Source organism: Anas platyrhynchos, chromosome 11 (assembly GCF_047663525.1).
Source record: "Anas platyrhynchos isolate ZD024472 breed Pekin duck chromosome 11, IASCAAS_PekinDuck_T2T, whole genome shotgun sequence".
Classification (NCBI taxonomy): domain Eukaryota; kingdom Metazoa; phylum Chordata; class Aves; order Anseriformes; family Anatidae; genus Anas; species Anas platyrhynchos.
Genome location: NC_092597.1, coordinates 4821209 through 4845119, shown reverse-complemented (window position 1 = coordinate 4845119; position 23911 = coordinate 4821209). Strand labels below are relative to the sequence as shown.

The 23911-nt window shown below is 41.2% G+C and overlaps 1 protein-coding gene across 7 annotated transcripts; it reads left to right on the top strand.

Annotated features, from left to right (window-relative positions):
• Nucleotides 1–2636: 2636 nt before the first annotated feature.
• CEP152 (centrosomal protein 152) lies at nucleotides 2637–23150 on the top strand. Of its 7 annotated transcripts, none has more exons than XM_027466922.3 (27): nucleotides 2637–2774; nucleotides 3320–3442; nucleotides 4762–4862; nucleotides 5108–5174; nucleotides 5387–5728; nucleotides 6179–6347; nucleotides 7117–7257; nucleotides 7806–7945; nucleotides 8247–8447; nucleotides 8927–9074; nucleotides 10300–10391; nucleotides 10949–11112; nucleotides 12181–12388; nucleotides 13897–14010; nucleotides 14120–14250; nucleotides 14454–14582; nucleotides 14738–14873; nucleotides 15672–15851; nucleotides 16522–16794; nucleotides 16926–17057; nucleotides 17193–17843; nucleotides 18329–18500; nucleotides 19999–20080; nucleotides 20176–20282; nucleotides 21073–21229; nucleotides 21525–21628; nucleotides 21888–23150. In XM_027466922.3, the coding sequence occupies exons 2-27, from the start codon at nucleotides 3356–3358 to the stop codon at nucleotides 22886–22888; spliced, it is 5229 nt and encodes a 1742-aa protein (XP_027322723.3). In that variant the 5' UTR covers nucleotides 2637–2774; nucleotides 3320–3355; the 3' UTR covers nucleotides 22889–23150. The 7 variants fall into 7 exon arrangements, with proteins under 7 accessions (XP_027322723.3, XP_027322722.3, XP_071899398.1 ...); XM_027466921.3 differs by lacking the exon at nucleotides 2637–2774 and adding an exon at nucleotides 2829–2967; XM_072043297.1 differs by lacking the exon at nucleotides 2637–2774 and adding an exon at nucleotides 2952–3087 and having other exon boundaries at nucleotides 6182–6347.
• The last annotated feature ends 761 nt before the right edge of the window (nucleotides 23151–23911 follow it).

The window sequence follows — 23911 nt, the reverse complement described above, 5'->3', positions numbered from 1 at the left end:
TAACTAAAAGAAAAAGGAGGGATTGTAATACACAATAAATGTTTGTTCATTGTCTTTTGTAAAAAAACAAGGAGTTCTGTTTGAGGAACGGGAGTTGTGAAAACTCCCTGCTGAAGTAAGGAGCTGTATAATGCTTGGCTAGACACTATGAAAATTCTTTTGCTTAATGTAACAAAAAAGAGACCCCCCCCCCTCTTCTCTCCTTCTGCATCTCAGTTGCCTCTTTTGTTTAAAGACACTGCTGCGAAGCTCATGTAACCATCTCCTGATCAGTTGCTAAACTAGTGTATCAACATCCTGCCTTCCTGTCTCACGCTGGGCCAACGTGACCAAATAAAAAAAAGAAGTTGAACCACAACGCCGAGGAAGACTACGGCCTTCATCTTCACGACCACCAGAGGGACAGAGACGACCCCCTAGCAACAGTGCGCGCAGTTGCAGAATATACCAGGATGTACTGCGTAATCCCGGAATTACCAAGATATAAAAAGGGACCCTGGCGGGGGTGAGGTGCGCGCCGTTGGTGGAGCCGAGACTCCCCAGCCGCCCAGCGCTGTTTTGCTTGCTGTTGCTTACTCAATAAATTCCTTTCTATTATTAATGCAATGCTCTCTGAAAATTAATTAAGGGGGCAACTTATAACAGTTACTAGTACACCCTGAGAATAATAACTAGTTTCACAGAATCATAAAATCATCTAGGTTGGAAGAGACCTTTGAGATCACCTAGTCTAACCTCTGACCTAACTCTTAACCAGTCCTCCACTAAACCATATCACTAAGCTCTACATCTAAACATCTTTTAAAGACCTCCAGGGATGGTGACTCCACCACTTCCCTGGGCAGCCCATTCCAATGCCTAACAACCCTTTCAGTAAAGATCTTCCTAATACCCAACCTAAACCTCCCCTGGTGCAACTTTAGCTCATTCCCCCTTATCCTGTCACCAGGCACATGGGAGAACAGGCCAACCCCCACCTCGCTACAGCCTCCTTTAAGGTACCTGTAGAGAGCAATAAGGTCACCCCTGAGCCTCCTTTTCTCCAGGCTGAACAAGCCCAGCTCCCTCAGCCGCTCCTCGTAGGACTTGTTCTCCAGGCCCCTCACCAGCTTTGTTGCCCTTCTCTATACTCTCTCAAGCACTTCCATGTCCTTCTTGTAGCAAGGGGCCCAAAACTGAACACAGTACTTGAGGTGCAGCCTCACCAGAGCCAAGTACAGGGGGATGATCACCTCCCTAGCCCTGCTGGCCACACTGCTTTTTATAGAAGGTAGGATGCCGTTGGCCTTCTTGGCCACCTGAGCACACTGCTGGCTCACATTCAGCCGACTATCAACCATCACTCCCAGGTCCTTCTCTGCCAGGCAGCTTTCCAACTACTCAGCTCCCAGCCTGTAGCTCTGCTTGGGGTTGTTGTGCCCCAGGTGCAGGACCTGGCACTTGGCCTTGTTGAACCTCATACAGTTGGCCTCAGCCCATTAGTCCAGCTTATCCAGATCCTCCTGCAGAGCCTTCTTACCCTCAAGCAGATTGACAGACGCACCTAACTTGGTGTCATCTGCAAACTTACTGAGGGTGCACTCGATGCCCTCATCCAGATCATCGATAAAGATATTAAAGAGGACTGGCCCTAGTACTGAGCCCTGGGGGACGCCACTAGTGACTGGCCTCCAACTGGATTTGACTCCATTCACCACAACTCTTTGGGCCCAGCTACCCAGCCAGTTTCTAACCCAACAAAGTGCACACCAGTCCATGCCAAGAACAGACAGTTTCTTGAGGAGAATGCTGTGGGAAAATTTGCCTTAGCATATTAGTTCTTTTACAAGGGGTCTATACATTTCACTGAAACACATTAACATATGTATCTGTTTGCACCCATCAATAAAAACATTATAACAAATGATTCAATCACTACGGCAGGAAGCACTTTTACAGCTGAGGGTAAGTGTCACCAGATGGAGATGTTATATATCATCCTCATCATCGAACACTCATTGAGAAACCTTCCTGACTTATTTTTTATTTTTTTTGGAATGTTTGCTACAGGCTATTCTGTGGAAGGAGTTTGGGAGCCCAGAAACTTTACTTTTATTATTATTTTATTTTATTATTATTTTATTTAATCAGATTACAATACCGGGAGACCAGGGAGCCCACACAGGCCCTCCCGGCTGGAGCTCGGCGGGGCAGAGGCTCGCTGCTCCCCCCTGCCCGGCGCCGCCGCCATCTTGTGCCAGCCGCGCTCTGTGGGCGCGGGCAGGGCCAGCCGACGAGGGGCGGCGGCTTTGGCACGCCCGTGGGAGGAGCGGGACGACGACGGGCCCTCCAGATCCCCCCTCAGGGCTGCACTGCCAGCTGCCGTCACGACATAAGTCGCGATAGCGAGCCGCCGCCCCGTTGGGCCTGCCTGGAAGCCCCGGGAGCTGCGCTCCGGCGACGCCACGGCGCGTTGCCTGGCAACCGCCCCGGCTTGCTGCGAGATGGCGCCCGGCCCCCTCCCGCCAAGCTCCGCACCGCGCGCGTGCGCACTGCAGAATCCCCGCCCCCTCCGCAAACCGCGCACGAGCCATTGGCCGCCTGCTCAGCCAATCGGCGCGCCGTCCTCCTTCCCGCCTCCTTCCGCGCCTGCTTTCGAACGGGCGGGACGGGAGCTCTGCGGCGCAGCCCAACTCTACTGGGGGCGGGAGCGCGTGCCCGTCGGCCCGCCTCCTTCCTGCGCAGCGCGGCGGTGATTGGCCCTCTCGTCTGTCAGTCGAGGCGGCGGGCGCAGGGTCGGTTGTCACGCGGAAAAGCGGCGGTGCCGGCGGAGGCTGCGGCTGCGGGGCCCGGCGGGCGTCGGCGGCGGGGCCGCGCTGAGGGCACGGGCTCGAGGCTGCCGCCGCCGCCCCGCGCTGCTCCCGGTGCCGTGAGGAGGGCGCTGCCGGCGAGTCCCCGGGCGGCCGAGGCTCGTCGTCACGCAGCTCGGTGCGGAGCCGGCCCGGCGGCTGTGTGCTCGCAGCTCCGGGCGGGAAGGGGCCGTGGTCGGCACCGCAGGGCTTCTGGAACGCAGCGTGAGGGCACCGAGGGAGGCACCGCGGCGCTCGGGTTGGTGTCGTTTCATGGCGTCACCTAGGAGGTGCTCAGAAACGAAAACCACCCCTCTCACCTAGAAACAAAAAGACACTCAAGCGAGCCGCACAGATAACTTGCAGTGTTTGTGCCAAAAAAGTTTGTGTTTGGTTCCTTAATTTAGGAGGGGAGCGTGGTACTTTTCAGTATATAACTTTTTCCTCCCTACTTTTTTACCCGTGTATGATATTGTCTTGTCTTGTGATAGGCTTTGCTGGATACCCAAAACCACTGCTAGACCACGATGTCCCTTGACTTTGATAGTGGAGCTCTACAAACTCAACATGATGATGAAGACTATGACCAAGAGGACTACGCAAGAGAACAAGAGGTTTCAAAAAAAAGTTTATGTGATGGTTTTCATAACTAGCATACCACCATTTTGGTTTAGACTTATATTCTCTTTGATACGAGCAAAATACAGGGTACAGACTTTTGCAAAAGGGACATATAAAGTATGAGATAACGAGATGGTGCATCTTAAGCAATGGCATATGTAGAGACTGGAAGGCTGTAATCTGTTGCTGAGGCAGTAGATAGAGCGCTAAAAGGTGCAGTTGCTCTACTTTTTCTGGTCTTTTTTTTTTTTCCACAGATTTTATGCTTACTGTAATTACTTATGAAAGAAAAGTGTTGCTCTCTGTGAAAATCTACTTAGCCCAGAAAAAAACGAGTAACCACTTTTATAAGCTACTGATTATAAATTAGATCCTCCAATACCTAGAAAAATATATTATTTTTTTTTTATTTAGTGGAAATATTTTAGGTGTTTCTATTCTGTTTGTTTCATAAAGGAAATTAGCAAAAATATGCATTTGATATGAATGTGTGAAGTGGTTTTGTATGGGTAGGTAAATCATGTTCACATGAGGTAGCTTCCCTGAGATGGTGTCCCGTTCTTTAGCATAGGTAATGTAAAGACAAATTCACAAAAACATGTACAAAAACAATAGGTGCATGACTTCTAAAGATGTTACTGCAAACATGATAGAGAACCTTACTTCAGACCCAAAACTTTCTACTCTGATAAAGAATATTGTTCAGGGAGTTGAGAGAAGCAGCACTCCTACGAGGAAATGCTGGGAGCAGAGTCTGTTCAGTCTGGAGAGGAGAAAGTTTGGGGGTGATCTTATCATTGTACGTAAATATTGGAAGGGAAGGTGTAAAGAAGACATAGCTGCGCTCTTAGTGCTGCCCAGTGATAGAACAAGAGGCAATGAGCACAAACTGAAACACAGGAGTTTCTAAGAGTAAGGAAACGCTTTTTTACACGTGTATTTCTCTCAGTAAGAGCAGGCTTTGAATGTCCAGTACCTCTTACCCAGCGTAAAGGGAAGAGATATCTCAGCATGATCACTAACAGATTATCCTAGGACACATCTCTCCGGTAGCCTCTCCCTTAACTGTTCTGGGTGTGATTCTTTTTGTCATAGGACTTTACCAGAAAAATTCCTAGGTTGGTAACTGTAGTCTCTTAAGCATTGTGTGGTGCAAATCTCTGTGAATTCCAGTATTGTCAAAGAATGATGTCCTTTTCAATGGAGGAAGAAAGTCAGGGTTTTGTGCAAGTGGCCTCTCATCTGTGTGTGCCTGTCTTTGCATGAAGTCGTATATGATCTTTTGAAATGTATATGGTTTGTTCTGCTTCAGCTGCAACAACTCTTGACAGACCTTCCCCATGATATGCTGGAGGACAGTGGAGACCAGCTCTCCAGCTATTCAGACAGTAGCACTCATGAGAGCGAGGAGCAGTAAGTCCCTTTGTACTTTATTTTTGTTATTCTTAAGTTGTGCTTTTAAGAGCAGAGCCAAGTCTCAGCTGATGGGGTAAATGAGAGCACTGCACGTAAAAGGAGTGCTGTAGTGCAGTAGGCAGTATGGCAGGGGCTCTTTGAGAAATAGAGTAGATGCCATTTACTTTAATGAAGTAGTTTTTTGTTTGTTTTGCTTCGTTGAGGTCGTGAGTACCCTAGGTAAGTGTCTTGTCTTTCTCTAGGTCAGTTGAGCCTCGGAAGCCTGATGGACGGTGGAATGATCATCCACTGGTCGTTGATCCTCAAAATGTAAGTTTGTCTAAGCAGAGGTGTAATGAGTAGGAACTGCTTGTCAGTAGTAACACACTAAATATTCTCTGAATTCACTAGAGGAGTTCTTCTTGTGTTGGTGGCTTACTTTGCTATTTATCTGAAGTATTTTGACCTTGAGGGCTGGTAACTCCACAAAGAAAAATCTGAGTTTTCAGAGAGCAAATTCTAAACCTCTTATCCATTTATAGAATTATGAGGAAGGACAAAATCTGTATCCTGAACAATTTCTGTGTGACCAGCAAGATGATCATGCTGAAAAACATGCCAAGAATTGGAATGGCCTACATAATGAAGAGAAAAAATGTTTATATGATGCTAAAGAAGATTACTGTAACCAGAACATTCAAGAGGATCCAGATAATGTCTTTCTTGGTAGAGATGGATTTAATGGTCCAAGGTGCTACCAACAGAACAATTTGTATCATCTTCCTGAAAACTTTAGACCATATACAAATGGCCATATACCAGAATTTAACTGTCAACAAAGTAAAATAATAAACTTCCCAGATGCTTCAAAGGAACATCTTAAGGTATTTCAGAATCTTACGTATTTTTCTGTCCTTGTGAAAATTTTCATAGGTCTTTAGCTGCTGGTAAGTAATATTTCCAAATGTTTTCAGTCTGTTATTATCAGGTAAAACAGCAATGGGAGGCTTCTGTGATCAATTTTGTGTATGAAAACAAGAAAGCATTAGATATCTAGATTTTTTGCATGTGTGTGATACTTTGCTAGCCAAAAAGAGCAAGAAATAAAAGTCCATGAGGTAGAATAAATGTGATGCACTTAAATGTGTGATGACTTTGTTGAAGTTGATGCCTCACCAATCTGCTAAAGCAGAAACCTTGATTGAAATTTCCATCTCAGTTGAATGATGTGTGCTGAATTTCCTTTCTGTGAAGCAGAAAGGAAAAATATTGTAATTGATGGAAAACTACAGTTGTAGCTTTCATTTATTTGTTCTTATATATTGTTAAAACAGCAGTTTGTTGCGTCTGAAGTTGTTAGTGGCCAGTCAGTGGAAACTTACAAAGTGACATATAAACCATACCAAAATGGAGTTCACCAAAAAAATCCAGTAACCCCGGAAGGAATGAGAAGAAATGAAATGTTTGAAGATTTGCAGAATGAATTCTTGGGCAATGATGAAAGTAAGTGCTTCTTATTTAGACTTGAAATAAGATTGTGTGAAAAGTCCATTGGAAATCATCAGCAGAAAACCTATCGGTTTCAGTAAGTTTTAGAGAACAGTTAACAGTATTTTGAGATATGTTTGTATATATGATCTTTTATTTTGTTCTGAACTTATATTGGGATAGCCTATTTTTATTTGTTTTTTTTTTTCTTTATTTAGAAATCAGCTTTTCTTTGGGGTATTTGAATTTTAGACTACTTAAATGTAGTATTGACTGGTGAGACTGAACAACAAGAACAAAAAAACCCCAACACATTTTATCCTTCTGATGGCTTGATCTCAAGTTGTGTTGTGCTCTATGTCTCGATAATACTGGAAAATAATAAAGTGCTGTACTGGATGAGTCATGCGTTGATCGATGCCAGATTGAGGCTTTTCTGTTAAGTCCACTTAAAATGACAGAACTGCTTTGCTCGTTGTCCATCTTGAAAATTTACAGTTGCCACTAAACTGGGCCTGAATTCACCTCATGCAAATATTTCTCTGGGTTTATTATTATTGAGAGCTGGAGAATTGTAGGTGCTAACAATGAAATTCAAACCTAACAGAGCAACTCAGGTGACGTGAATCAAACATGGATAAAACACCATATACTGCTGTGGATTAATATTGAATTTGGCACTATGTGGAAGAAATACCTTGGGGCAGTAATTACTTAAGAGCCAACCAAGTTGTGACCATTGACTGTGCTGACTTGTCAGAATACTGTATTTGAAATTTGGCAGATTCTTCAGAGAATATGCAGATTCTTCAGCTTCAAGCTCTAAATAAAGCAAGAGAAAGACAACTGGAAGAATTTAATGAAAAGCTAGAAAAGAGTGCACAGCAGATTAGGTATCTGAGTCATCAGCTTTCAATGGTCAAAGGTAAAATATTATACTGATCTCTGATTTTTAGATTTTATCCATATCTAGCAACTTCTTTATAGCGAACTTATTTATAATATCTAGCAACTATGATTTATGTAGTGTCTCTGCAAGTATCGATCATGTTTACAAGCTCAACTCAGGATTATGGAGATCTAACCCTCTCTCACAACACTATTTTAAAGAAAATTCCCTTCATTAGTGCTTGGCTGCATAACTGTCTGAACTTACAATGCGTTGTTTCTCAAGACTACCATTGTATTTAAGAGTTCCCATGTGTTTGGCATCAGAAATGCTCAGAAAAATGAGAAGTTTGCAAAAGTAGTGTGCTAAAAGTACAAACAACAACAAAGAACAGGAGAAATGTGCCTTCCAAAGTGATCAGAGCTGTAGTGGAGATTAGTGGTTGTCTTGTTCTCTTGTTTTCTGTATAAGATAAGTATAAGATGGAGGGCTCACAGAATAGTTCTGTAGAGCTAGGGTACCGAACAGCCACATTCCGTGTTGTGGCTGCGTTTCTCATGCAATTACTATGTTTCTCTCTTCAGATGAAAAGGATGGTTTGGCTGTTAGCCTTCATGAATCTCAAAAACTCTATCAGAATGGAAAAGAACGGGAAGTGCATCTTGAAGGTCAAATAAAGGCACTTGAAACTCAAATTCAGACTCTTACTGCCAAGGAAGAGCAGGTACTATAAATATTTTTAAACTGTTTATTGTAGAAGATCTATACAGGATATTTGTAGTGCATTTGCATTAAATACATATATAATTGCTGATCTCACAGCACACTGTTCATAATCCTTGCAGAAGCATGAATATATGGTGAATGAATGGAATGTATTGGTGGAAAAATAACTTGTATTAAAATCTAGGCAATATCTGAGGATTTTCAGCAACTCTTGCATGAAAAACTGATTTGATATACAGAATATTGGAGCAAAGGTAAAATAAATGTAATTGGGAGCTACTCTAATACTCTTCCTACAGATAGTGAAGCAATCCAAAGTGGCAGAGGTAGCCATGGAAAGCATGCAGAAGCAGCTGCTAGAACTTCAGCGGTCAGATGCCCTTCAACGAGCCAGAGAACAGCATGATGCCATTATTTCAGCACTCAAGCAGAAGCATGAAAAGCAAGTATTGTCCTTAGAGCAGAACCTTGATGCTACAAAATCTGCACTCCGAGAGCAGGTGAGAAATTATTATAGGACACTGAGTGCTTTGCGGCAGAAGCTGCAGAACTCCACACTGTTAGTAGCAGATGCAGAAGAGGCTCTGTTTTACTGGGGGAAGCAAGAATTCAGTGTCTTAGCGTCCCTCTTGAGCTTTCATTCTGTGACCAATCTTTTCTTAAATTGACTACCTAGGAATCTATCCAGGAAAGAAAAGAATTAACCTTGTCACATAGTTATGCAACTTACTCTACATCTTATATCATAAGAGTCCATCATGCTATTTAATATATTCAAACAATGTACTGTGAGCAGACCTTGATAAATTGTCATCTTCTTTCCCATGAAAGAAGGTCTTTCTTTCCCCTTAGGACTGATATTTTTTTTCCAATGTCTTTTATGTGTTACCTCTTTTTTTTTTTTTTTTTTTCCTGTATCTGGAGCTGTCCTGGATTGGTAGATGTTTGTAACATGAATAAAAATAATATTTTTTCCTAGAAAGAACTCTGCAAAAATCTAGGAGAGCATGTTAACCAACTGGAGAAAATGCTTGAAGAAACCAAATGTGAAAAAACTGAAATAATAAATAGATTGACAAGAAGTCTAGAAGAAAGCCAAAAGCAGTGTGCAAACTTACTGCAAACAGGTCAGCCTTGTACTCATACCTTATCTTTTCTTGCAGATACGACTCAAATTTTTGAGGTATGAAACTGCAAATCTGCATTCCTATTGAAATGGAATCAACAATTCAAATACAGCAGTAGCAGAATTAAAGCTCCTAATTTTGAGAAGTTTCAGTATAAACAGTGGTTTTCAACAGATAAGTCTTTGAGAAGCAAAGATTTGCTGTTTTCTTGTACAGTAAAAGAACAACCCTGAATTGCCATTCAAAATTCAAATCTGAGAGATTTTAATTTGAAAATAATTGTTTTTGTAGCTGGAGGCTGGTTCTTGAGAATTTATATTAGTAGCAATAGTGTGTGGGATTTTTTGCTGATTTTGTGTGTGACTTGTGCCTACCTTTAGAGACTGAAGTCTTCTAATAATTAGGTATGTCCTTTCTTAGGATCCAGACATCTTAAGTAAATAAAATGTCTTTCTTAATGGATTACCACGGGATCATAGAGTATCCTGAGTTGGAAGGACCCACAAGGATCACTGAGCCCAACTCCTGGCTCCACACAGGACCACCCAAAAAAGAAATCCTATGTCTGAAAGCACTGTCCAAATATTTAATGAACTCCAGCATGTTCTGCTTGAGAACTGTGTTAGTCTAGAAGAAAAGTCTCTAGAGAGAACCTTTTCTAGAGAGAGGATGGAGGGGAAAAAACATATTAGATCTGTACAATGTAGCATAAGTAATACATATGATAATTGGCCAATCACCATGACTTTTCTCCATGCTATGTTTATCAAATGCCTTAGACCTATAATAAATTAGCAAGCTCATAAAGCTAAACTCCTTGCCTGTGGAGGAGGTGAAAGAGGCCTGTTTTCTAAGATGGTCCTGTTTTTGCTAACTTCTGGCACAGCAAACATTTGGCAAATCTTGTTCCTGATGTCATTAATTTTAAAGTGACTAAAATTTTTGAAAAAAACAGTCACCATAGTTCCCAAAGTTTAAAACAAATTGCTGTTTAAATTGGAGAACTGTAGTAATGCAAGTTCACCTGTTTGATATAGTGAGAGGTATTCTTGCCTTTGTTCTTTGTATTTTGTATTAGCAAGTTCAGGGAAAGAGAAAGAGTAACACTTATTGCCAGAGTCAACATGGCTATTTTTAACAGTGATCTTTTTTCAGATTGCATAATCTTTCTTGCAAGTTTTTGATTTACCTTTTCTCTCCTTTTTTTTTTTCCCCTTTGCAATAGGCTCAATACAGGAGACAAATCAGTTACGGTTTCAGTTGCAACAAGCTCAGTCTGCACATATGATAAGCAATAAAATGAACAAGGCTTTGCAGGTTAATTTATTTTATAAAATATGTAATGTTTAATTTGATTTTCATTTGGTTTGGATTTTAAAGGGAAGGGCGTTATAGCTAACAGGTTGGTGGTTGAAATTCTTATTCGTTTGTTGGGGAAGCTAGCACTCCCTTCAGTAAACTACTACTACTACTTTATCTTCCAGTATTGTGTCTGGAACTTTATTTTTTATTTTTGTAATTAAAACCATGGTGGGGGAGTATAACAGCAGAAATCATATCATACATCTGTCTAACTTGCTTCTGAAAAAAGAATGTAAATTCAGTGCCCTGATATAGGGGGCCCATAAGGATGTTTAGAGGTATTATCTTCTGAAACTTACCTTTTGCCAACAAGAGGGGATGCTAAGGAGTCCTCTAAAATATCAATGCAAATCTGTTTTTCCAGTTCAGCTCAGGTATTTGACTTCTCTAAACCTATCATCTTGAAGTAATGAATCCTAGTAGGTGCTAGAGTAATACATGTAAGCTTAATAGTCTTAATATGTTTACTTGTAGTTTCTTTGAGTATTATTTTTTCTGTCTCTTACTTTAAGGAAGAATTAATGGAACTGAAAGAAGAAATAACTTTGTATGAATCTGCTGCCAAATTTGGAGTATTTTTGAATGATGCAGACGGAGAGCAGCATACAAACCTCAGTGATTCCTACGTAGATTTGGGAATTAAAAAAATCACCCAGAAAAACTCAGGGTTCTGCAGGTATTAAATGATTCTTACTGAAAGAAAAATCTAAAATCCCCAAGAAATTATACAAGTAACATGTGAGTTCGATTTCTTTAGTAAAAGATGGCGTTACTGGATCAATACGTAGGTTTTCTTGGTAAATACTTGAAATACTGCGTGTGTTGCCAGGTAATTTGGGAAACAGGAAACTGAACTAATACCATAAATTAGATGCCTAATTTCTGTTCAATAAATTTTCAGGTTTCATAAGGACTATGTTATTGTTCCTTTCTTTTTGGTGTTTTTCTGGAGCGAAGGGGAATTTGTAGAAATGAAATAGGTTTGTCTTCACGTTATAAGTTAGAAGCCTGTGCTAAGAAACAACACCCCCTAACCATTTTTTATCAATTGCCTTGAGAATACATTAGAAAGCATTTAACATATGCAGCAAAACTAAGGAGGACTTTCACTTATTATGCCTAGTCAGCATTGCATGGCATGTGAGAATAGCCTGGTGTTCATCAAGACTTGAACCCTGCTTTAACTGTAGCTCTCTGTGGGTAAAATCCGGAATGTAGTAGAGAACATTATATATGTGTGTGTATATATATATACATATACGCACACACATATATACATATATATATATTCTATGATATATATATTTGTGCAATTGAACTGCATATGGAGTGCAACGTAACTTCTCAATAAGAAGCAGCCATATCTTTGCCTGTGGAAATACTTGATTTTCTTGCTGGTTGTAGGGGTTATTGCATGGATACCTATTTACTCAAAGATTCTACATAGTTACTTAATGCCCAAGCTGTTTTTAAAACAACTAATCAAATTGTCTTGAAGTACATTGTCATGTGAGAATGGATCTTTTGTGGAAACATACAGAAAATTTGTTCTTTCTGCTGTTAATTGCAGCTTGATGAGAAAACATGGCTTTTGTATTCGTGTTCTTTCATTCTTTTTCCTCTTGCATCTTAGAGTTGAACTTCTGTGTTTTTGGTACTGTTAGTTGTTCTTCTGCTAGCACTACCTTTCAGATAAGTGTGTTTTGTCTTTTAAATGCTGATCTGGTTATGTCTTCCCTAACAGTATAATACAGAACAGAGGCATGGATGAAGAACTCTCTAAAGATGAAATTATTGTAAAATTAAAAGCTGAATTGGAACGCTTATTGAGCAGTAATAAAATGAAGAGAAACCAGATTACTCAATTACAAAATGATCTTAAGGATTGCCAGAAGACATTAGAGGAACTCAAGCAGTTGTTGAAAGCAGAAAAAGCATCAAAAGAGTCAGAGGTTTGTTCTTTTTACACGTTTTTAAGTCCTTGTAAAGATGTACTGGGTTTTAGCAAGCCAAATCACTTAAACTTACTATGAAAACAGGTCAAAGAATTTAATGAGAGCTATGGTCACAGCAATTAAGAAATCTGTCTTTGATCTTAAGGAAAATAGTCATTTTCATGATGACTTCTTTTGTATCTTTGATGAGAAAGAAACGAATTGAATAGCAGAACTTCGGCAGAATGTATCAGAACTGACCTAATAAGATATGATGGATTACTTGCTTGGTAACACTTAATAACCACTTTGCTTTTCTAGAAGAACTATATTTCACTGGATAAAGTAGGTTTTCTTTATCTCAAAAGACTTGTAATTTCTGTGAGAAAGCTGATGGTATCGTTGATGAGACATTAAATAGATTGCCTTTTCATTGCATTCACTCTGTAATTTGATCAATCGTATTCTGGGCTGCATAAAAAGTGTGGCTAGCAGGTCCCAGGAGGTGATTCTCCCCCTCTGCTCCACTACTGGATGAAGTACTGCATCCAGCTTGGGGGCCCGCAGCACGAGAAAGGTGCAAACCTGTTAGAATGGGACACAAAAATGCTCAGAGGGCTGGAGCACTTCTCCTATGAGGAAGGGCTGAGAAAGCTGGTGATTCCTAGCCCAGAGCAGAGAAGGCTCCAGGGAAACCTTACTGGAGCCTCCCAAATATGTAAAAGGGAGCTCATAAGAAAGATGGAGAGACTTTTTACAAGGGTATGTAGTGATAGGATAAGGGGTAACTGTTTTGAATTGGAAAGAGGGTCGATTGAGGTTAAATGTAATGAAGAAATTCTCTGTTTATGAAGGTGTAGAGGTATGGGAACAGCTTGCCCCAGAAAGTTGTGGATGTCTCATCCTTGCAAGTCATAGAATCATAGAACATCCTGAGTTGGAAGGGACCCACAAGGATCATGAAATTCAACTCTGAACAAGTCCATCCCAAAATCAAACTATATGTCTGAGAGTGCTGTGATTTGAGCAGCCTGGTCTAGTGGAAGATGTCCCTGCTTGTGGCAGCGGGTTAGACTAGATGATTTTAAAGGTCCCTTCTAATGCAAACCATTCTGTGATCCATGAAAAATCACTGATACTACACCTCTCTTGACTGCTTAATTAACTTCCAACTATATGATTGGATTTATAATTTCTGCTTTTGTAATCTGTACATTGTGACCGGGATGTGGGACAGGAATATAGTATGTATGCTTCATAAGCATGCTCTCTTGATTGGATAGTAACGCTTGTTAAACTCAATGTTGAGTACATGCTTTTTAAAAAATTTGTACTGCTGTTTCTCAAGGATAACAGTGATGTTGCAGGGATGCACTGCAATAATTTACTTCGGGCTTTTTGTTTTTTAGTTTCTATAAGTAAAATATTCAACATATTCAACAGCTGTAACTGTTTTTAAAGTATCAGTTTTCATAGCATATAAATCTTGAAAGTTATCATAAATTATTATTTTTTTTTACTTGTAGGCAGTGAAGAATATAAATGATCCTTTGGTGGCCAATCTGTTAGTTCCTGATAATCTTAAAGAAGAAGTTTGGAGACTCAGAAAGGAAAATGAAACTTTGCTGCAAGAAGTTCAGGTGAGACAAAAATGTTGTGTATTTCATTTAAATAAAAAAAAAAGTGCCAAAGCCTGCATTATAAAAGGTTCCTTAAAACTGGCCTGTTACTTGACTTCTCTTTGTCCAGAAACATACTTTGACTATTGAAGAACTGAAAGAAAATGAGGAAAAACTGAAAAACTCAAACCAGGATCTCTGCTGTCAGATGAGAAATATGGTTCAAGATTTTGATGAGGATAAGCAAGAAGCACTTGACAGGTAGGTCTGTTAACTCTGTCTTGTTTTTTTTTTTTTGTGATATTTTTATCCTGTGTGTGTGTACCAGCTGTTTGTGTGGAGGGGTCTGCACTGGAAATCTATTTTCTTAAAGAAGAAACCTTTCTTCTTCTGCTTTCTTAAAGAAGAGCAGAACTCCATTTACAAGGGGGACTAAAGAGTGTTTTCCTTTCCTGGAACTGTAGGTGTGAAAGAACTTATCAGCGACATCATGAGGATATGAAAGCCCAGTTTGAGAAAGAGTTGACCGAGAAGTATGCTGCAGAAAAACAGCAGCTTCTACGAAGTCATGAAGAGAGGGTCTCACAGCTGAAGTAAGGCTTTTCTCTCCCCTCTTCTTTATTGTCATTGTTCCCGAAGCATTCCTGCTCCTGTCTGGCCCTTGGTGCTAGTTATGCTTTTTATAAAACAGACTGAGTGTCCTGTGAGTGTAAAGACTGTTTGCTAATGAGTAATCTGTGCTGTGAAGGGCTACCATAGAGGAGCTGAACAGAGAGATGACTGCGGTGAAGGAATGTTACATAGCAGTCTGTGGTGAGAAGGACACCTTGGAAGCTACTTTAAGGCAGAAATTTGAGCAAGAGCAGCAGCTGAAAGAAGAGAAGGTACTACTGGACATACCTACACACCACTCTCAGTTCATCCTGTTTTAAAAATGTAATGTGCAGGAGTGGCTTGAACTTTGTTTGGAGCAGAGCCTTGGAAGAGATGCGGCCATATCAGCAAGATAAGCAGTGTGACCTATTGGTTGTTAAGTTAGCCTACTGCTGTGTTGTGTGGTTTAACATACAGTGGCAGTAACCCTTTCCAGTGGCAATGCCTTTTCCCACAGGTGTCCTTCTTATAAAGTGGACTCCTGGAGACAATTCAGCCAGCAGCATGAGATATTGCAATCTCGAGCTTGTTTCCAAAAGACCTTAGTGACAGTGCAAGTTTTCTTCTCTGTGTAGAAACCTGATGTGCAAATGCTGTGGGTTTTTCTTTCTTTGTAAGTAATAGCGAATGGAGTCTGCAGCATTGGTTAACAGTGTTGCTTTCCTGAAGCTGTGAGCACAGAATGACTGAAGGGAGGCCAGCTGTCTTGCTCATCCAGTATAGCAAAGAGATGCAGCTGAAAAAGTGCTGGAAGATGCAGATGCTAGATAAGAGAATATTGCTTTAGAGCAATAGCCTGTAGTAACCTCTGATCTTGTGCCTTACTACACCTCTTTCTGAGAGCTGCCAGATCTCCTGTCCTAGGGGTTGTTGCTAAAGTCAGGCTCTAAAGAGTGTATAGTGCATCTCATGCATTCTCATTGCCTTGTACCAGAGCAATTTGGTAATTTGCTATATGTCGGAGAATGCTTCATCTGTGGTGTGTTTTTATTATTTATTGCCACTTTTTTTTTTTTTTTTTGGCCAAGCTCAAGAAACATCTTCTAGAAGAAAAAGAAGAGTCTCTTAGCCTTCTGAGAAGCAAGCTTGAAGAGAAATACAGTGATTCTATGAGAGCAGCAAAGCAGCAGTGGCTGAAAGAAAAAAGAGAGCAGGTTGAAAAGGAGGTTGCGTTAGCCAAAGCCCACTGGGAGAAGGAAGAAAAAAAGGTGTGGAGCTTTTACCTGGGGATTTCAAATGAAGCAACCAATTTATTTTGAGAAGGAGGACTTGTATGTATGTATGTACGCTAGACTTATTCATTGTGCTTCTGCCATTTGAGGTGGGTGTTAAGGGTCTGCTGTTTCAGGCACTTCTGATGAAGTCAGTAGGTATGATGTATGCTTTGCAGAGTTAGACCTTGTAAAGCAGCATGCAGACCGTAATCACAACTATAACATGCTGGAGTTTTCCACACTAATTGGGTGATGATTGTTTATGCTTCGTATTCTGTTTGATTTGGTTATACTGAGAAAGTGCTTTTTTGTCTCCTTCCCCACAGAATAATGCTGGGAGGGGGAAGAAAAATCATCTCCTTTACCAAACAGATAGTGGGAAGTGTGTATTTGGAGGGCGCAGGGGAGTGGGAGAGCATGATGGGACCCACTGACTAAGAAGCACCGCAAAGCGTTAGGTTTTGATGCTTTTCAGATTTTTCAGACATATAGAGACATGGCTTGGAAGAACCTCGGTGCTCTCAGAGCATGGTTTTGGTGTTCCACTGTCAGGGAAGCTTACTAGTGTAAGCTGACTGTTGATTGTTAAATGCCAGTGCAGGTGTGTTTATATTTGAATAATGGGCAAATTGTCTTAAAAATGTTTTGTTTTGTTTTTCCTTAGAATATAGAACAAGTCATTGGAGAGATAGAAGGAGAATGGCAAAATAAGCTGGAAGAAGTGAGAAGAACTGTAGCTGACTGCAATGATTGTGGCAGTCAAACTGACAGAGTGACAGTAGTGGATGATGCTTCATTTAAAGAGTTAGCAAGGATCATTGCAGATCAGAAGCTGCAGATCAAGAAGGCTCTGAAAGAAAATATGTCCTCTGAAGAGCCCTTAAGAGAACTTGAAATAGAACTGGAAAATAAATACTGTAAACACCTTGCCATCCAGGTAACAAAAAAAATAATTAAATTTGCCTGGATCCTTTGTAACTGCCATGCACAACTTTCACTGCTGTGTGCAAGTAATAATAAAAACGTTCCTGGAGTGGTGACTGAAGCAGGCTCTTTATCTGCTTACAGGTAGAGGAAGCTTTAACCCAAGCTCGTGACAAGTGGCTGCAAGTATTAAGAGACCTCAGAGAGTACAAAGTAAATCTGAAGACAGACCAAGAAAAGTGTGAAAGGGAACACAAAGGGACTGCAGCAAAGCAGGTAGCTGAAAACACTTTCATTTGGGTGATGATATTCAGCTATTCCTTTACTTGAGGTACACTTAATAATTTACGCAGTTACGCTTTGATATGAATGCTGTGCTTGTTGATTGGGTCTGTTTTATGTGTTGATCAGTTAGCCCTGATTCTCTCAGCTGCCGAAGAGAAGTGGAAGAAAGAACATGAGAATACAGAGAGATCTGGAGCAAGAATGAAAGAACTGGAGGAAAAGGTGGTTTCTCTCAGGAAGGAGCTGGAGCTAAAGAAAGAAGAAATGCCTGCGGCTATCAAAGCAGAACTAGCCAGAGCCCGTGCTCAGTGGAACAAAGAAAAGCAAGAAGAAATCTTGCAGATACAAGAGCAGAATGAGAGAGACTATCGTTTGTTCTTGGATGACCACAGAAACAAGATTAATGAGGTACTTGCCACTGCAAAGGAGGATCTTGTAAAGCAGAAGAACAATCTCTCTGCTCAGAAAGAGGAGGAAATTAAGATGATACTGGACAAGAAGCAGCGGGAGTGGGAAGCTCAGGAAACAAAGAGACTTCAGGATGAGCTCAGTCGTTGTGAGGAGAAGATTCTGATTGAGCTTGAGCACTTATTGCAAGAAGTCCACGAAGAGCTAGTTGAGTGCGCAGCTAGTAAGTGTTCCTGGGAGGACAGGTGTTCTGATGCTCCTGATCAATTAAATAATCAGTGCAAAGGCAAACTGAAGGCATGCTTACAGAAGGCCTACAGAAGAACAGTTCACACAATTCTGGAAAAGGACAAGCGAGAATGGAAAGAGGTAATTTTTCTGTAAGTGCGAAGTGCCACCTAGAAGAGGGTTTTGAGAAGTCAGATGACTTGTACCTACGTTTACTGGTAGGAAGAGTCCTTTAGACCTGTGAGGGAGGGCTAAGGCACAGCTAGCAAGTGAAAAGGAAGAGGCTAAGCATATCTGTTAACACTCTCAATGTTTGAAGAAGAGGAATAGTAGGTTAGGAGCATTCCTTTTTAGTACTGAGGCAGATAAATTAAGGAGGTGCACCTGCCATCTTAAGTCTGGGAGCCTGTTTGAAACTCATCATGTCCTGATCTGAGCTGCTGTCTTCAGTTCTTCTGCAGGGCTAAAGCATCAGGGATGCAATTAGTAGGTCTACTGGTCTCCTTTGGGTTGCTTGCTTTTATTTCTGTTAAGTTAAAGCAATTAAGCAGTATGCTGTAGCACGCCTTTAGCTCTTCTTTGTGTGGCTCTGTGCTGGGTTTTCAAAGAGTGTTTTTCAATTGCAGAAACATGGAGAGCTACTGAGTAATGTCAGTCAAAATGCATACCCTAGCATGCCCCGAGGCACAGGAGAAACTGGAGACCTGGTGACACCTCCTTTGTATGGCATTGGTCAGCAAGCAGAAACACAAAGAAAGCTGAGATGTCTGCCCCTGCAGAGAACTGGAACAGATGGAGGTATTGGGCTTGTTTTCGCTCTGGCAGACTATGCCGTCCAACTAAGTGTCTTAGTAGCAGTCTTGGCTGGTGAGCCTCTGGCTGGTAGAGGGAGAGGTAGCTGTTCTGACTAACATTATAGATGGAGGAATGCGACTACCTTTGGTGTGTGACAGTTCTGTAAGCAAGCAGGTGTTGAGCCTGCTGAGCAGGGTATGGTCTAGATGCTGTTTTGAAATGAGTAAGTACTCAGCAAGAGCTTTGAAGACCAAATCGTACTTCTTGCTGCTGCTGTTAGACAAGACAGGGAATTCTGCCGTCGTGTCAAGGACACGGTTGTATTGGGAATGGTACTTCACCTGGCCTGGTAGTTTTTCTGTGTGTTTTGATGAAGAGTTTAGTTGAGGAAATGTGACTCCCCTGGGCAATGCTTCTCCCTTTCACCTTCTCCTGTTCCCTCCTCTTTTGTAATCTGTGCATGGTTGAGCATTGTAGCTGTTCCCAAAGCTGTCACATGCGCTACGGCTAAGCCAGAGAGTGTGTAGCTGTGGCAAAACTTCATGGGAGGCATGCAAATCTCTCTCGGGCTTTCTGCTTAGCTTGAGTTCTTGTGCAACCAAAAAGCATCGAGTGAGAAAGCCCGAGAGCCTTTGGCTTTATGCCTGTAATGTGGCTTGAAATTCCTTCAACACCAAAATAACAAACCATCTATTAAACACCAAACAATGCAAGTAGTGCAGCCCTCTGTCTCTCGAGCTCCCTGTCCTGGCTATGGAAAGCAGCCGTTGCTCTCCTGGAAGAGGCCCAGTCTTTGTGAGTTTCTTAAGTCAGCCGCATGTGAGTCTTCCCAGCTGGGAGAGTTCCCTCCAGCTGACTCCAGAAGCCCCTGTTTGGCTGTTGGTTTGGAAAATAAATAAATAAGTGAACAGTTGAGAATTCAGCCTAGGAGTCTCCTGCTGCTGCCTGTTTGGAGACCTCTGTGAAGACTCAGATGATCATGGACAGGAGTTTGCTGAGACTGCGAGGGCTCAGTGACTCGATCGGTGCTGCCACCCCATTCTGTAATGGGGTTCCAGCCTCATGTGGTTATTTTAATTAGCCGAAGACAGTGTATGCATGCTTTCTCAGCAAAAGGAGATTGCAGTAGAGCTCTGGAAGTAGCCGGGTTGGGTTAGATTAATTTTGGGCACATTTAGGAATTGCTGTTGAAGATCAGCACGGTGCAAAGGTTCGCACTGGGAGTCAGCTAAGGGAAGTTCAGAATGGCTTGGCCATGCTGGCTATGTGCTGAGGGCCAGTGACAATTAGTCTGAGATGATTTTGTATTGAGGCTTTACTAAAATGTGCGATGTTTGATTTCTGCATGGTAGTTACTGCCACAGCTGAATGTTGTCTGGTGAAGCTTTGTGACCTGGAGCTCTTCTACCAGAGGCAACAGTTTTTGTGATGTCTGATGTTGAACTTGACTGGAGTGTGTAAGCAAGTACAGTGTTTTATGGTTTGTTACTTGCTTTTCTAGGAAACGAGAAGTTTCTTGAAGCTCTAACTGCCGAAAACTGTGAGGTGAAGGCTAAACTGAGAGACCTGGGAACACCACCAAGGTCTTTAAAAAAAGATCTTTTTAGAAGATTTAATAGCTGATGCTCACCAGGTCTAAGCTACTTTTTGAATGCTGTGTGACTTGTATGCTTTTCAGGTCACTGTCAGATGGAGGTGTCTCAAAACCCTGTACGTCCTGCTGCTCTGTGAAAGGGCTGGAAGAAATGCGTGCTCTGTACATTACAACTGTGAGCAAGATTAAGAGTAAGTCCTGGAGTCTTACTTAACTAAAATGGTAGGAGAGCAAAATAACTCCCTCAGTTGCTTCCTTGTCCTTGAGCCAGCTTGCACAGGAGTCTGACAGCCAAGTCACCTAAGAACTACTGTCTGCTTTCTTGTTGGAGTGAATGTGAGAAATGGAATTGTTGGCATGATGCTGGGCGAGCTTCATTTTGAGGGGCAAAGCCTCATTATGCCTTCATTTTTTTTGTAGCACTACATTGTGTTGTTAAATGGTAAAGGCAATTTGGAGTGCTGATCTTTTTTCTCTCACAAAGCAGCTGCCAGCCCAGCAACTTGTTGTGAGGGGGCATCTGCTTTTCTCTGGTTCTGCGTCCTGCTTTCTGGCCCTTCTGGCTTAGTCAGCAGGCATCTGGCTGAGGAGAGGGTTCGAGTGCAGCCCCAAGCCTTACTGGAGGACAATGGGTCCCCGAGTGTCAGCTGTACCTCTGTGGAAGAATACCTGGTGCTGGATATGCCAGCCAACATTCTTCTCTGGTCCCTGCCCCTTCTGCTGGCAAAATTGTGCTGAAGATGCAGAGCGAGCCAATTTAATTCCTGTGTCTGATATTTGGTACTGGTTGGCTTTGGGTCTTCCAGTGGCATAGAGCCAATCAACGGCAGTAGGTGCAGAGACTTGGGAAGAAGGTTAGCAGGTAAATGTGGGCCATTGCTGCCTTGCTCCAAGTGTGCTCGAAAATCCTTCTGTTTGCTTGCTTTTTGTTCTCCTCCCCATCCCAGTTAAAACTAGCACTAATCAAGTATGTTTGTGTAGGTGATATGCTTAATTACATCCGTGGAAGTAAGGAGAGGGCTGCTGCTATGATTAGAGCAGAGGTTTTAAGAGAGCGCCAAGAGACGGCACGGAAAATGCGGAAATACTATTTGACATGTCTTCAGCAACTTCTTACTGATAATGGGAACTATGAAAGGTAAGCTCAAGCATGTTTGGAAATCTATATTTGAAAGAGCTACGTAAATTTTAGCATAGCGTTGTTTGTCTGCTGGCAGTTCAGGCTGTGTTGGAGCAACAGTGGTGCAGCCTGAAGTGCTGCCGGTCTGATAAGGCTGTCATGGGGTCACTGCCGAGCTTGATGCCTGAGTATTGCTGAGCAGTCAGACATATTGTCTTCTCAGTGTTTGTTGGCTCTTGCTAGCAATACTTTCAAGTACAATCTGAAAGGAATTGTTTTTTAATTTTTTCTCATGTTCTGTGGTTCTTGTCAGAGCTGAGAAGAAAATAATGAATGCTGCCATCAAGCTTGTTACAATGGCTAAAGGACTTGAAACCCCTCTTCGACACACGTCCCAGTGCAAAACTACCCACTCAGGTTAGTTGTGTTTTATTGCTGTTTTCTTCTTAGCAATACAGATTTAATGGATGCAGTAATGAAAAGGCAGGCGTATGGTGATGTACTAGTTCTCGATAAGTTCTGAACAGATATGTAAATATACGTTGCTCATTCTGACAGTGCTAATACTGACAAATCTTTATTTAAAAAGGCATACAAACAAATAACCCCCTGCCCTTTTCTTCTTCCAGTGTTAACATTTCCTTCTATTAATCTGTTTCCTTCCCTGGCCTTGTAGCTCTGCTGCTAAATTCTGATCTGCCAACCGGAGGAGAGTACTCAAAAAGTGATGGCCTATCTCAAAGTCGGCTAAACCACATGGAAAACAAATCTTGTGGCGAAAGTATTACTGAAAAAGCTAATGATAGAGTTGTTCATAAGCGTGTTCCACGTGACTTGAGACAGCAATTTGATGCAACGCAGACTGAAACACAACATATGCTTCCTGAAACAGATGCTTCAAATATTCAGAATGGGAATAATACCAAAAATCTGGTTGACTTTACTAGAGATCATCTGTTAGAGTTCTATCCAAATGAAGATGGAAGAAGAGAAAAATACAGCCCTATCATAAATGTGAATAAACCACTCCTGTGTGCAACTAGTAATTTAGGACATCAGAATACCTCTCCATCTGCCTTTCGTGTCAAGTTAGATAATATGCATGCACTCAGCCTCACAGATGGCCTTGGTGTCTCAGAGCCATCTCATCAAGTGCTGAAGAATCAAAATGAAAGATTAGTTTTGAAAGAAGATGAATGTATACCATTGTGTGGAAACTGGAAAACTACAACTGGAAGAACAAAAAACTCACATTTTCACAAAATCTCTAGAAGGGATGAAAGTAGCTGCAGTGAATGGAATTCTGTGAATGGAAGTCAGTGTCTGGGTAGTAGTAATATGCCTGTGGTGCATCCTGAACAAAAACCCAATGCAAACATCCAGGCAAAGTTTGTATCCTGTGAAGAATCTTTTTCCACTGCCGATGAAAGTGTTGGTGGTACTTGGAGAGAACTCACCAATGGCCATGTCAAGAATCTCAAAGTGAAAAACAGTAGTAAGTTTTACAGTAGAGGCCAGATGAAAACAAATCCAGAGTGTACTTCATTCCTCAGATCTGACAAATCAAACTCTGCTGTCACACAGCTCAATGTGTTGCCAAACTCAAATGCACAAAAATGCTGCGAGAAATACTTGGAAAAGAATGTCATGGAATCCCCAGTCTCTTCAGTAAGATAGTGGTTTTGATTTTTTTTTTTTTTAACTTGAACCAATAACAATGATTCCACATTTGAAGGAAAATATATATATATGTAAGTGTGAGGAGAGGGGAAAAAAACTGTTTCGTGACCAATGTTACAGAATTTGTGTTGCATGAACTAATTCTATGCAATTGCTTGAAATATAAATGCAGACTTCTGTTTACTTTTGGAATAACACTTTCACAGCTGTTTATAGTGTATTATGTATGTTTATTAAATAGAATCTATTTTTATATTAAGTGTGCAGTGTTTATTTAAAACAAAGCTACTTTAGCTTGTGGTAAACTTTTTAAATGCTTGTGAAAATTCCTTCAGAACTCAATGAGAAATGTTTGAAACAAGTTTTTCAATTGAGCTTTCTATTTTGAAGAACCCCCCCCTTACTTCCTCTGTATGTGTCTTCATAATAAAAGTGTAAATACTTACTTTAATTATTAAAACAAATCAACTATCAAGTCAACTATCATGTAATCTTCTCTTGGATACAACAAAAACAAAGCTTCTACTGGATGAAAGAAAGTATAGGTTAAATTAACCACAAGCAGGTGTTTCTTAAATAGCTATCAATTTAAACTGAAAATGTAGTAATTTTTCTTTTGATGGTTTCAAAACTTCCCTTTAAAAGCCTGTTCATATTTGAGAGAAGAAATGTATGTTTTAGATGTTTCGCCTGTGTCTAATACTATTTTAATACTATTTTTCTTGGAGTGGGATTTCATTTCTAGGGATACAGTTATGAAAACAAACATTTTTCTGCTTTCTTTATTGACTCCATCTGTGTTGCGTGTGTAAGGTGTGGTTAATGCTTGTTGCAATTAATTAGATGATTATGGCTCAGCAACTCATATCGCTGGTAATAAAAAAAAACACAGACAAAAAACAAAAACACAAAACAACATTGTGCTATTTCGCCTGTTATGCTTGTGTGTTATTAGAAGAAACAAAACCAAGGTTAAATATTCTCCTCCATGATACATAATAGGTTAGAGGTTGGACTCGA

What these genes read in the sequence shown, in the direction of transcription:
- CEP152 (XM_027466922.3), top strand. Translation starts at nt 3,356, where the DNA reads ATGTCCCTTGACTTTGATAGTGGAGCTCTACAAACTCAACATGATGAT. An exon ending in ACTCATGAGAGCGAGGAGCA is followed by an intron (nt 4,863 to 5,107) that starts GTAAGTCCCTTT and finishes GTCTTTCTCTAG; the next exon opens with GTCAGTTGAGCCTCGGAAGC. An exon ending in CTTTGCTGCAAGAAGTTCAG is followed by an intron (nt 14,011 to 14,119) that starts GTGAGACAAAAA and finishes CTCTTTGTCCAG; the next exon opens with AAACATACTTTGACTATTGA.